Source organism: Corvus hawaiiensis, chromosome 26 (assembly GCF_020740725.1).
Source record: "Corvus hawaiiensis isolate bCorHaw1 chromosome 26, bCorHaw1.pri.cur, whole genome shotgun sequence".
Lineage (NCBI taxonomy): Eukaryota > Metazoa > Chordata > Aves > Passeriformes > Corvidae > Corvus > Corvus hawaiiensis.
In genome coordinates this window covers 3,270,899-3,285,853 of record NC_063238.1, presented here as the reverse complement: position 1 = coordinate 3,285,853, position 14,955 = coordinate 3,270,899, and the positions used below count along the sequence as shown (strand labels likewise).

General features: G+C 35.0%; 1 protein-coding gene across 6 annotated transcripts in view; it reads right to left on the bottom strand.

Annotated features, from left to right (window-relative positions):
• Positions 1–14,955, bottom strand: part of SNTG1 (syntrophin gamma 1) — a 334,795-nt gene that overhangs the window by 123,181 nt on the left and 196,659 nt on the right. For 3 of the 6 annotated variants that reach the window (XR_007199924.1, XM_048286500.1, XM_048286498.1), the window contains exons 5-8: positions 11,553–11,610; positions 9,108–9,151; positions 8,959–9,000; positions 2,328–2,474 (exon numbers count right to left, since the gene is read on the bottom strand). Coding sequence is in view for 5 of the 6 variants with exons in the window: in XM_048286500.1 (XP_048142457.1) it covers positions 2,328–2,474; positions 8,959–9,000; positions 9,108–9,151; positions 11,553–11,610 (291 nt within the window). In the remaining variant the exon portion in view is untranslated. Of the gene's footprint in view, positions 1–2,327; positions 2,475–3,263; positions 3,516–8,958; positions 9,001–9,107; positions 9,152–11,552; positions 11,611–14,955 lie in introns of those variants that run through there. The other 3 variants (XM_048286501.1, XM_048286502.1, XM_048286503.1) reach the window with 3 other exon arrangements.

Here is a 14,955-nt window from a genome sequence, read left to right as displayed (position 1 = left end):
TTATATTTGAATAAATATTACTGTACAAACCTATTGCCATTTGTTCAGTTCTAAATGTTATCAACTTCAATATGACAAAAAAATAATTCTTGGACAAATTTGTATTTGAAGTAATGTTTTAGATCAATATATGCAGTTAATTCTGCTAAGCTTCTTGGACGCTCAGGATCTAATCTCTGAGAAAGATATTTTAGTACTTCAGGGAAAGTGCCTAGTGGTAAAAGCTCTCAGCTGAGTAAATGCATAAAAACATACTTTCATGCCCTTTAATGCAATGGCTGTTTTTCTGCTCCAGATTAATTGTATTGCATCTGGTTGAAGTTGAGAAAATTACTTTGTTCTTCAAAAATTTAACAAAATATGTAAATTCATAATTTTAGGCAAATACATATGTATTCTGCTGAACTGAGATCCAATATAATTATATTGTAATTTGAAAATTTTAGAAATAATGTTGCCTTAACATTTTTAAGATCATTTTCATCAGTGTCTAAATTTTAAAGGTCTTGGCAAAACTGGATTTGGAGGTACTCGTGCTGTATTTTGATTAACTTGAGAACATTTACAGATATTTTGGAAACAAAAAAGATTAGCATATAATTCCAAAGAAGTAAAAAGATAATTTGTATTTCAGCACAATGATGAAAAAGTGCTGAATTACAGTTTTAATCAGTTTATAGAATGAGGTCTTTGAAACTTTCAAAATTAAGCATAAATCTGATATATTAATCAAAACTGATTAAGCTACTTATCCCATTGCAACCCTTATTTTACCTTTTCTTATTTTCTTAATTGAGCAATAACACCACAGAAATCCATTCTTGCCAGAAGTTAATTACCATTTGAGACTATAAAATCTTATAAAAACAATAATTTGTAGACTATTATATAGAGTGAATGTGTTTTCTGAAACAAAATTGGCAACATCAACAATAAAAGAAAACCAGAATGATTTGTGTAATTCTATTACATTGCTGCTGGGTTATTATGCCAGAATATCACAAATGCACAAACTACAGGCCTCACTTTTAGAAATTCCAAGTCTCTCAAACCTTAATAATTCTAGTTTTACAATTTTCTCTGTGCTCTCACTTTCTATAAAAATTCAGAAAATAAGAAAAACACTGCTGATGCTACATAACTCCATGATATCTAATGAACATTATACAGAGATGCTTTGATTCAAAAAAGCATGGCCCTTTTTAGATAGCACTTTCCTGTTGAGATATAAAGATCCTGGAATACTAAAAGCTTCAGTTGTAGAAGTAAAATTAAAAATTTAAATGTCTTAATGCTTTCAATTTCCAAAGCTCCCAATGTTTTAATTGGAAAAAACTCTGTTTCAGAGATTTGTTGTTGCCGTTGTTGTGCAGGTGATTGACTTTACCCTAAAACCTCACTTACTAATTGATGGAAAGATGCTTTATACACTCTGTGAAACCTTGCAATATTTCAGGGTGATGGATATTTAAACAAAATATTTTATTTGTTTGCATGCATTATGGTAAACCCTAGCTCTCACCAACATTTCTCTGCAATCACTGATTCAGAAATCATACATGATCTGAAATGCACAGGGGATTTTGAATATGTTTTGTATTTGATTTCCCATGTAAACATGACTGAACAAAAGATGTCAGCATAACCTCAAGACAACTGAGACATGATGGACATTTTGTGAAACATGCCTGTCTATTCATTTACTATGTAAGTACATCATACTCAGAATAGTATAAGAAGAGAAGGCATTTCAGAAAATCTAGAAACATCCTCAGTACTTTTTATTGCAAGCCAGTGTTTAAATATGGGAGTTTTTTGATGTAGAACAGTCCCTTGAACTTTCCTTTTAACAGGTCAGCACAATTAGAATCTTTTAAATGCTCTGAATCACTACTGGCTTGACAAGGGCATGTGAAGTGAAATAGAGCTATGAACATTTCCTATTTTAAAGATATATGTCATTATCCTGGTAACGCCAATTCAGCCTGAGCAGTGACTATTTCCCATTTTGCTCAGAAAAGTATTAACAGCACAGGGAGGTACCAACTCTTGCAGGTCTCTGAAGAAAAATCCAGAGAACATGTAACTTGTAATTTTTACTGAAGAGCTGCTTTGCTCAGTAACCAGACCTGCACACTTGTGACCTGTGAAACTCTTACTACTGCAAGCTGTTGTACTGGCCACAGCTTTCCAAAACAGCTGACAAGAAACAGGTACTACCAAACTGAACTTGTATGAAGACATCAGTACTATCAGGGCAAAAGCAAGAAAAAAATACATCTAGAAATAGGCCCAGTGCTGACAAACAGATACCAAAACACCAGTACCATACTGTACCATACTAGTGGTTGAGAAGTATGGGGTTGGCCATCTGGAAACCTCCTTGTATCTGGCTGGAACAGGCCAACACTGGATACTATTGAAAAATTATATAGAGTCCATTCTCCTTTCCTCTTCCTCCTCCACCGAACAAACTGTCAAAAGACAAAGACCCAATGTAGAGAAAAAAAGACCTAAAAATATGTACAGGTGTTAGATAACCCCTGGATTAAAAGTTTTCTCCTGGCACCCATTTGATTTTACTATAGCCAGAACAATGACATTTCTGATGAGTGAAGTCAGGTATTTTTAACTGCTGGGAAGTTGTCAGAAAACTATGTGTGTGCACATTTGCACTTCTTTGAGCATGCCTCCTACATGTGACCCCTCCTGGCTAGTTAAATGAGTGCACCTGCTCTATTCTGTCCACTGTGCTCTCTCAGGTCCAAATCAAGCCATTAGAAATACAGAAGTTGCCTTTTAGAGGTGAACATTTGCTTTCAGTGTATACCACATGGTTGTTGCCTGTTTAAAGAAAATGTAACTGATTCCAGTTGGATAGTATTTTCTAGTCCTTATGGGTAAATGAAATCTTCTTAATAGTGACCAGAGAAGATAATTTCCATGCCCATAGGAGTTTTCATTTTTCCTACATTAAGTTGGAGTGTTTTGTGTATGTTTACTTCTTCTGCCTTTTGGAGGCTATGCCCAGAAAGGAAAACACTGAGTCCCTGAACTAAAGTGTGTGTAGCTCCACAGCTGGGAGATGCTGTGCAGCATGAAATATTTCAAAAAGTCTTTTGGAGGGTGAAGTACACACACGTACAAATAAAACATGAAAATATTTCTACTTGCTTCCTAAGGAAGCAGAGAAACCTGAATCTTTACAGCAAAAACATCAATGTAAACAAGGTCACAAACAAAGCATATTTGATGGTACACACTTTAAATCCACTCCTCAACTGTTTTTTTCTTTGCAGCTCAGGTTTCAGAATTAATAGACCTGTATGACAAAGGAGGAACCAAGGACAGTTATTTGAAGGATGTTGTGCCATAACTAGTGATTCAATCTTTCACTCTATCCCACTAACCTCTAATGGATTTTTGCTTTGAAGACTGTAGCCATGTAATAAGGAAATAACAATATTAATCCTGTATGCTTGGTATTAGTCATGACAGCATGTTCTACTCCCTTCTATTAAAACTCAGCAGTAATGATGAGTAGTTTTAAAAGATGAAATCTTAATAAAATGACTAATAGATCTACAGGTATCTTGAGAAAAAGAAATGAAAATATATATTAGGATGACGAGCAACATATTAACATATTGTAAAAGTCTAATGTGACAGTAGTTGAATAAATTTAAGATTTTACTGAGTTTAGCACAATAAAAAAAAATTAAACAATAAAAAGACATAGCTAAAACCAGATTAGAAAAGCAGATGAACACATATTAAGAAAACTACTCCAGGATATATCCAGATTCCAGGCATTTCCATAGTAAAGTATTTACAGAAAACAGTAGACTATTTACAGCTTCTACATTCTTTTCCACTTGATGGACACATTTCAAATCTGTGCTGAAATATTTGACAGATTATTATTAGCTCAAATTAAATGAGCATTAAGGATATTCAATAACAGGTATTTTCATTAATTGTGCCAGGGTAGGTAAAGTGACATCAGTTTTATTATTGTTGTTATTATTGTTATTATTATTATTACTCAAGTCTCAGATAGAAAACAGATTAGCAGCTGTACAGAAAGAGTAAAAGTATTGGATTTCCAGAAAGTTTACATTTCAATTTTAAATTCAGAAGTGAAAAACTGCACCTAGATTACAGTGTTAGAAGCACCAACTGTGCAGCTTCCAGATTTAAAGTTGCCATTCTGTCTAGAGGGGAAAGGATTAAATGGCTGTACCGTGAGTTATAAAGTACAGGATTTCTGCAATATGAGAAGGTGGTAATCTGTGTTTGCAGGTTGCTGTTATCACTTCATGAAACTGCAAATATCAATGCAGAGATACTTTTCTATAATAGATTCAGAAGTACTTCATAGAATTCAGAGAGCTAAATCTGATAATAGTCTAGGTCTCTGTTTCACAGTTAAGGAAACAAAGATAACATAAAAAACATAATTTACCAAAAGACACACCTGCAAAGTCAAGATGGATTGAAATTTCAGATCATTTGGTTTCCAGTCCTGTCTTAAAAATCTAATATGCTATTCTTCTGCTTAAAAACATTTACAAAAAACATTGCCAAAACTATTCATAATGAGTTTTAAAAATCAGTTTGAATGAAACCATAGTTTTAAAGAAACAGGCCAGAGTAAGAGTTTCATCAGTTGCAGATGATTGCAGTTGAGCAACAACAATCCCTACATTGCCAGTTTCATATAACACAAATGACTCATGGAGATTCAGCACAGTTGCAGCCCTGCTGTGAATGCTGGGAAAAGGGGGAAGCAAAAGATTCAGTGCAGTGCATGAGGACATCTCATGTCAGGTCATTCTGCTGGAAAAAAACAGTGTCTTGTGCAAAATGCAAGCAGTGGGTGAATTGAACCACAGTGCTACATATTGTAGTTACCTCTACATAAAATCCACCAAAGCCTAAATACCTATTCTGTCTTTATACTTACCTGCCACTACATGAGCTTTTCCTGTTACTTTTCAAGGAATGTCGGAATGCCACATTAGCTGACACATGAAAGCTACCATTTTTCATTTGAAACATTCCCTGAATGTTCCCCAAATGCAAGAAATAAAAAATTACTTCATATCTATAGTCATTTAATTTCTTCTATTTCCTAAGAGAAAAAAACTAGATGCTAAGATCCAAAGAGATATGTAACCATAGTTATTAATACTGCCTGAGATGTTTTATTCACAGCATTAAGAACAGAGACAATCTTAAACATATCAGCCTTCATTCAACTGGAATTCTACCTTGGCTCTAGATGATTTGGTGCGCTACAACCCTGAACAGTAGATCCAACACAAGGTTTTTGGCCCCTGCAACTGAACTGACATACTTTCCTACTCGTAGCCACTCAGAAGTAGCTCAAGGGCCTCTCACTCTCTCCCCAAACCTTGTCCATTGGTGGTGGTGTAGTGGCTAGACCCAGAACCACCACAAACGTCCATACAACAATATTATGTTGGTGCTCGTCTACCCATCTTTATAGTTGGACAATAAATGGAGGTAAAAGCTAGAAATACTTTAATTTCCAGCCTTAAGAATAATCATAGCTATTATGGCGGATAACCATATCCACTAGGTGTCTAGATTGACAAACTACACATTGTTGGACCTTATTAATTAGACAAAAGCTGAAACTCATAGGTCTGCCTGTGAATAATCCTAATTTCAGCCTTCTAAAATTCTTGCTGTAAAATTTAAAGGAGAGTCTACTGGAAGAGGAATAATTAATAAATCATGAGTAGAAGGAGCACAATGTCATGTAATTTAACAGATACAATGGACTCTCCTTCTACATACAAGTTAATATTGCATTTTTTGGGCTCAAACTGCCAGTTTGAGAGATCCTGTGAGATATTTTTTAAGAGAATTGCTAGATTACTTTTTTTTCTGCAACCTCCTCCTGTGTTGACACTTCACTAGAGAGATCATGTATTTACCTTACCACATGAGAGCACTAAAACTGAAGCAATGTTATGCTGTACTCAGTTGGGGGTCTTTACAACCCAAGAGAAACAACAAGCTGACAGTCAGTCTTTGATAGAAACTCATCATGCTTTCATGGTAGGAATAATATTTTCACCTTCTACAAGCAGAAAACTAAACTCAAGATTAAGTGACTCATCTAAAGATAACAAATAATCATAAAGGAACCATGTAAAGGCTTCCAGTAAAATACATTAAGAACTGACTAAACCTACCTATCTAGGCATATAGGAGTCTATCAGTCTGTCTGTCTATCTATCTATCTATGATCTGTATCAAAAGTAATGAAAGACAATAAAGCCAACAGAGTGCCCACAACATTAAGATAACTAAGATCACTGTACATTGGGGAAAGATTCTCCCTGCTATGAAAGATGACATGAGTTTGATTAAACTACCTAACTTTGAAATTCAAATAATTTTATATCCATAGTACAGTTATCAGTAAAGCAAGGTGAAATACCAGTGTCATACAATAGGCTGCAGTGATTATGCCACAGATTTTTCTTTGCAGAGCTATGAAGATATGACATATCCTTAAAAAGTTTCCACAAGTAGCAACAAGTTTTGCATCTAGGAAAAGAGAGAATTCTCATCAGAGTCACACTGCAAATATAAGACTGAATTTTCTACAGGTATCTTCAGCACTACCCACTGAAAAAAATTCCACACTGCTTTACAAGGAATATTTTCTAAGACATTAAGACAACCCAAACACTAACATATGTACCTGCTAAGCCTTAATTAGTAACAGAAAAAATCAGAAAGAAACAAAGGTACAAGCTCAGGTGTCTTGCAGAGCCATTTCAAAAGTACCAAGATGCAATAAGGATTGAAAATTAAGTTTCAACTCCTGTTCAAATCCCTGCTGCGAGCAACTAGGCTCCACACACTTCCTATTTTCTCTATATTACCTTGAGGTTAAAGCTACAGATCCTGTATTTGATAAAGACCCTACAAGACAGAAGTGCTAGAACAACTCCAGCTGCAAAGGACACACTGCAGACAAAACCCCACCTGCAACTCCTGCTGGCACACCAGTTGATGTACTTCTCCTTTACTGAGGGCTAAGCCTAAACTCACAGGTTACTGCACAATGCAAAACCATATCTATTACCACTATAGCAGCTTTACAACAAATTTACTCCACAAACACGTAGCATATGGCAGTGAATGTTTCCAAAAAAATGGATTATCAGAGTCCATTTACTTTGGCTTTTTTATATTATATATTTATAACTCTTATGCATATTTTAGTTTATAAAATGTCATATGGACATTTGATCCTATTTAAATATTAGTTAATATTTACTATTAAAAATTAAAAATTATTCTTAATTAAAATAAGGATTTAATTTAAAATTTATTTGCTTCTTAAACTTTGAAACCATTTGCAAATACATAAATGCACATTCAAAACTGATAAGACACCATTTTTTTTATTCCTAGAGAATTATCTACAAGGAGTTTGAGAAGCGGATTATGTTAGATAAACAAGGTATAAATCAAAATTTAATATGATAACACTTGCTACTCTGTGTCAATCCCCCCTTTCAGCTTTTCCAAAATCTCTTTCCTTGAACATGTTTCAACCTTATCATAAATACCCAACCGATTTATGTATCATTTTGAGGGTTAAGAAAATGTCTCAGAAAACAGAAAAGCAAGTCCTGATGTCCATACCAGTTTTCAGTATGCATTCAAGGCTACACTTTTAGTAATATCTTTCTCATGTTTTTTAATTTCAGCATTTAACTTCCAACATTTAAATCCCACTGAGAGATTTGCCAAATTAATGCATATTAAAAAAATCAACTGCAGTAAACTTATAGAATATTTACAACCTGATCACTGTCGCACAGACAAAACTTAAAAGCAATATAAGTATGACTATAAGCCAGTATATACAGAAGGGGGTATTATGAAGGCTCTGAAGAATGAAGCAGGATTTGCTGTACAGATTTCCAAAAGGAAAAAAGTGTGCAAATGTACTCTGAAGAATAGTGCAGTGATCTAATCTTTCAACCTGCACTAAACCCGTTCATCAGAACTTCATCTTTATTAACTCCTGCTCTCTATACCTGAGCAGCACATGTTCGATGATCTGACATATAGCAGAATGCTCTATGAAACACAAAGAATGTCCTTGAATCAGCAAAGTAAGATTCAGAAAGATAAGCTTTCAAATACAACAGTACTACATTATTTTAAAAATACAGGTAAAAATTCTCTGGAGCTAAACAGGATTTAAAGGTAATTTATTTGGTAATCTTCTAACTTCTGGCATGATTTTCTGAAATATAGGGTTTCCTGCATCTGAAAGTACTTAAGAAGAGTCAAAAAGTCAAATACAACAAAAGTACATGATGTGTTTCACAAAACTGATTAACCTATGGAACCAGCCTACCACAGACTTCTCAAAAATTCCTTCTCTAGAAGAAATCTCCTTAATACACTGTTATTTTATACCCAAAATGATAACAGCTTAACTAAAGGAGAAGAGCACCCTGATAAGGAACAGCCAGAGGACGAGAGGCAGATGAATACTTTTGTCTCTTTCTTTTATTTAAAGAACCAAACAACAAATCTCCAACATACTGCAAATTACAGCTTTTGAAATTAAAATGACCTCGCACAGCCAGAAGGGTGTAGCACTGCTGAAATTTGACAGCTATAAGCGGGAAGAAGAAATGCTGGAATATGTACAGCTCAAATCTTCATAATAAAACAATCACCTTTAATATAGAAAAGCCTAGCTGAGAAGAGCAATTACACAAATTTAGGAAGAAAAGATTGCACTTTGTTGCTTGTCATGTTAGAAGGTACAGTCATATTGGTTTAGGAACAACAGTAAAACAGCTGATACCACTGCATTGCTATCAGCGTACACCATCATTTCAGCAACTACAAAAGACAAAAAGTAGACTAAAAAACAGAAAAGCTCACCACTTCTTCATGCCTGCATTTTCTCACATTAATTCCATTAATCTGTTATTAAAAAGATAAAGAGAAGACTTACTCTACATTTCATAAGCATAGATTTCATTTCACTTTTCTAGAAAAATACAGACAAAATAATTTGCAGTTTTACTCACCTGTAGAATTGCATCTCCTATAAAGAGCAAACCTGAAAGTTCAGCTGAAAACAGAAAGCATATTTTTCACTCACTTTGTACGAAACATCCAACATTTTGTGTACATGAATTCTTATTTAATGTTTTTGCATAATTTTTTAAAACTTCAAACCAAAACCTGATAAAAACCCCAACATAAAACTACCAAATAAATTATTTGTATTTTGTTTTTTAAACCCAAATTACCAGTGTATCAGTGGTACAATAAAAGAGGCTGTTAGCCCAAGCACTAGACTACGAAATTTCATGCATCAGTCCTTTGGCAGCTTTCAGGCCATTCTGGTGAGGTGTGGTATATTTTTCTGGATAGAAAAGGACTGCAGGACTAGGTCTTATTTGACTGTGAGAGATCATTTCTTGCAAAGAGAAAAAAGCAACATGGAGACTCCAGAGCTACTTATGAATGACAAGTCTAATTTTGAAGCTTTTACCAAATATAAAGGACCTTTTAGATCCTGCATCTTTGATAAATAACAGGGACTATTAATGCTGCATAACACTTAAATATGCTGAAGAGCTAGAAAATCAATATATCATTAAAAAAATTGCCAAACTGAATGTGATTTTTAAAACAAAGCTGCATCACAAAGACATTTACAAAATCTAATTCTACACTTCCATTTTTTAAACACTGTGTTCCATTTCAGAGCTATCTGGTGCAAACACACCTTATAAGCATACCAGAAATATAACAAAGATTATTTAAGTGTCTATAAAGAAGTTAATAACTCCCAACATGAGAACTAAGGAATGATAACAGATTACATGCAATTATTACCCACAGTATTCCATATCATTACAGAAGATACTGTCTGGAAAAGGCTAGTATCTGACTTGATCCAAAAACTTTACTTATTTACATGAGCTTTAAAATTATATTGAATCCATATTGACATAAATTATGACACTCAAATCCGCATTTGAAGGAATGGTCCTATTAGCTATCTTTAACAATGGATTGTTAAATTATTGCAGGACAGACATTCTGATTTTTTTGGAGGCACAGGCTTTGAGTCAAGCAGTATTTTCTTTATCAAAGTTCCCTAGTCCAGGCACACAGCATGACATTTTCTACATCTCAAGATAGCAGTCTCCTACACAGGAGATGTCCCTCAAAACTAGCTCTCTCAAAATCAGCAGCATTTTAAGTGAAAGCAGTAATGAATTGTATCATAGCTAAGTACAGGGGCTAGAAACAATGTAACAGCTCCTGCAGCAAAAAAATAATGACAAAAATAAAATTGCACTTCAGTGTGCCCAATTAAGTATATCTTTCTTATTTTTCCTGAAGTGCTTAATAGCATTTTAATAGCTACTGCATGTAATATATGCCACATTTTTACGTATTACTTAGTTATATGTATACTGAAGAGAATGTAGTCACAAGTATAACTTCTTAAGGTTAACCTAATGGCCTTCCTTAGGGACTCATTCCATGCTCCTCCTTAGCCTCCCTAACTCCAACTTTTCACATCTACCTTTCAGGGCTGGCTTTCAGCTCTCAATATGCTGATTGCTCCACACCTTTCTTTATCTGTGTGGGTGAATGTGAGACTTTTCTTATGCTGGCACATTTTGGTTGAGGAGAAGCTAAATTCTAGAATTACTGCATTACAGATGGCGGGAAATGTTTCCAAGTTTACATTTCTGGCCTTGCACAAATAAATACAAACATAACAAAGATATTAAATACACCATATTAGTACTGGTTCACAACCTTCCTCCCTCATAATTGTGCACATCTTGAGCTGTTTAACTATTATCCATGTATCATTCCAGTAACTTCAAAACATTGCCAGTTGATACAGAGATTCAGCACCAGCTCTGTTATTATTAAGTATGGTCAAGACTTTTTGCAGTAATGATTTTGCAACATATGAGCTGCTGCAAAGGCTGACACAGCTCAGCATCTAATGCTGAAATAACATAGGAGTATTATCAAGGTTCTGCAATTTGCCACCCCTGTCTCAATATTACCTGACTAACCAGGTTAAGAAGTCATGCATTCTCCTGCTGTGTTACCGTGATTTCAGAGGCAAACATTTGATCTGCTACAGCTTCCAGAAAATAACTGGGAAGTGAAAGCCAGTAAATCATTGTCTTTTGTTAAATTTGTTAAACATTTTCATTCTATAAATACCTTCCTATTTCTCATCTTAAAAATAATGCTTTACAAGAATCTTTTATTAAAAAAAAAATACATTGAAGACTTTACAAACTATTCCAAATATCAATTCCGTACTTTTTCAGAGAAAGTTTCTGAGGAAGAGATCATAAAGACATGGGAGAGAAAGGGTTTGTTTTTTGATAGTATTTGTTTAACACTGAAGAATCTCAAGATTTAATACATCTTTCTTTAAAGGGAACATTAAAGCACAGTGTAATAAGCTGATACCTGATACCCACCTCTTTGTTCTTTGGAAATCTTGGAAATGACCACTGGAATATTATGTTCTGCCCCACCCTGAAAACAGAATAAATGACAATCTTGTCAGTCACTAAAAATACCTTTTTGCTTAAAGTTATATTTTACCCTTTCTCTAAATGCAGTTTTTAGAGAGACTGAGAAAATAACTCTGATTCTGCATTTCCTCTATTTTTTAATGAATATTTGATTGTGATTAATTCCTTATTGTGTCACATAAAGAAGTTCTCAGTTGCCATCATTAGCTCAGAAACTGAATTCAGAACTCTACCAGACTTGAAGAAAAAGGACATCAGTTTCTGTGAATTCTGGAGCACTTAATGTATGAAATGTGTCCTGTAAAAGCAGAATGGCCATCCAACTACAATGGCAACCACACTGTGTTTTCACGCTGGCTAGAAGGAGGTAAACAAAAGCACAAGAAAGAAGGTTTGGACTTTTCATCTCAAAAGCATCCTTTATTTGTTTCTGTCTGTCACACAAGAGTGAAGAGAGCAGTGGCATAAGTAACAAGAAACAGAAAAAGGAACATTAAGAAATGGAATAGTAGGTGTTCAATAAATAGGGAGAAATAAATGAAAACCGGATGATAGTTCCAACAGCTCAACAACAATTCAATGCTGTTGCTTCATTCAGTTTATCCTGTTGGGACTGGAAACATTTACAGTCCTTAAGAAAAAAGTAATAAAAATAAATCTTAAATGAAAAGGAAATTCAAAGGAAGGTAAAGGCAAATATATAGAGAGACACAAATATTTTTTCCTCTGCAGAGAGCATGAAAGTGTACACTCAAATGCAAGCTGTACAAATTCAGGTCACCAGAAATCACCCTCTGCCACATTGTTGTTTGGCCTAAGAATCCTGGTTAAGGATTTGCTTACTCTTCTTTTCAGCAGACAGTTTTACTTTGGAAATTATGGCTTTTTTAGGTCCAGGTATCTGGTGTCAAGGTGTGAAAAGGACTGACACAGGTATTTTGATGGCCTCAGGAACAGCACATGTCCCTTCTTCATACAATCACCAAGTGTTTGAAACTGAACAGACTCCTGCACTCAACACCTCTTTCTGTCATGGAATAAAGATTAATTTCCTGTGACACTGCAGAATGTTAAATAGGCTAAATGTTCCTTTTGCTAGTGGCTATTAATGCAAACGGCCCTAAAAACACTGAGTTAATAGGGATCTCAGTAATATTACAACAATTTTTTGTTTACAGGAAAAGTTCTACTGGCATTGCATGAGATGAGTGTTGACAAGCACAGAACATATCAGTATTTCTAGCACAGACTGAGTATTGACTCCACAAAGACCAGAGGCTAGCATCATTCCAGTTAGGCTGAGGGATGTATTCAGACTAATTAAATTGAAGCATTATAGCTTGCTGAATATCTCTCAGTAGTTTTCACCAGAGAAACAGCAACAGCAAAAGTTGGCTTCACTGCAGATAATGAGTTCAAGCTCAATATATTTTAGAGTTTTAACCTATACCCTCCAGATTTCTAGTCACATACAAATTTAATTTTTTTCAAAATTTTTCAAACAACCAGAAAAAATAACTTTGTCATTTTCTTTCTAAGCTTCCAAGTTACATACATGTTGCTCTATTTAAAGCCCAGCAAAGAAGTATAAGGTTTAAAACTGCCTCTCTGCCTCCTTAGACTCGGGGCTCCATTAAAGCCGTAATTTACTTTTATTACTAAGCGAGCCTGCAATGCACACAATATGATTATTCCTCCCTTGTATTGAATCTACCAAAATGCATTTACACGGCAGGTCTGAAGAAGCTTTCAGTGATGTCCTACTGAAGAGAATTATCTCCTCTCATTGTATCCGAGTCTGACCTGCATGAAGGCTTCTTTTTAAATTAGTAAAAGGATGTAGTGCCTACTATTCTAGGAAACAAAAAATCAAAACAGGAAACAGAAAATAGCTGACCACCTATCTATACCCGGTCACTGTTAGCAATTTGTAGCAAACTGTATGTATTCTGCCAACATCTTGTTGAATACTACTTCAGGTTGATACTGCAGCCATGCATCCTGCATTCTCCATACTTGATTCTCTGTCCTGTACAGGAAAAAAATGTATGTGTGTCTAAAATCTGGTTTTACAGTCTCAGGGGACACTCTTCTGAAGAAATCTCTGGGAACAGAGGCAACTTTTCCACTGCTTTAAATTTTCTCTTCCTCTAGTATGGACATGTAGTTATAATCCCAGACAAAAATACATCAAGTAATGGTGTTGAAGACTTAATGGCTCAGACCTCTACCAGAGTCTTATCTTGATCTTTGTCAAGCAAATTTTCTTTGTCATTTTTCCTTAAGCAGGGGCGGATAAGCCTGGAATAATGGCAGCAACCCACCTGCGGAGGTGGTCCTGCTAGAAGAGGCAGAGGAGGCTCTAATCACTGGCAGCTGTTTGAAGGTCACTGTCCTGGATGTTGGCCACTACTGGTGAGAGGTCATCCACACCTCCATTCAAAGTTTCACATGATATACTCCTAAAGATTTTTGCTTATTCCAGATTTCATGTGTGAGGGTTTTTTTCAGAAGTTTTTGACATATGAAAAGTAGGGCAACTGAAAGCAGTAACTTTTACTAAAAAAGGCTTGGGGTTTTTGGCTCTAAATATAACAAGGAAATTACTTTTTTATTTTCTAAAGGAAAGAGTTTATAAAAGATCAGACCAATTGCTGGACTTTATCATCACCAGAGTTAGACAATGTAGGGGACTTTCTGACTTCATACTAAAAGGCAGCATTTCTACTAGTGAAAATTGCTTTAGGGTCTACTGCCACTGAATTTTTTGACTGAGTCAAACTGAAAAGTCATACTGAATCTCAGAAGATCTGTGATGCTGTCCACCATTTTAAAAGAATGATCAAAACAGAGGCAGGAAAATGGCAGTGTACTGTAGTCCTGATAGCCAGGAGTCAGACTTAACTGCAAACCTCAACTTGTTTAATGAACTACCAATTTTGTTGCCTATTTCTTCAGGAACACTACACTCCAACTATTGAAAAAACAGGGTGTTCTTTCAAAAATCATACACTTAGCAGCATCTTTTGTTGAAACTCTGCATCTCAAACTAGTCAGAGATGTGATAAATGACTAAAATACAACACTACACTTACCAAATTCTACATCTATGTCCATGGCTATTCTTTCACACACAAATATTTAACAGGAGACTTCAGAAAAGAGAATATAATTCCTTCAGAAGAGTGTAAACCAGAGCAGGTCTGCTTCAAATTCAATCACAGTTTCAACACTAACTTCAGTTAAGACGTACAGCAAAATACAAGGTTTTCAAACCTTAAAAGAGCGGACTACAATCTATTTTTAAGAGGGCTGAAGTTTAGGTCTTGGAAAAAAGTCAATCCTA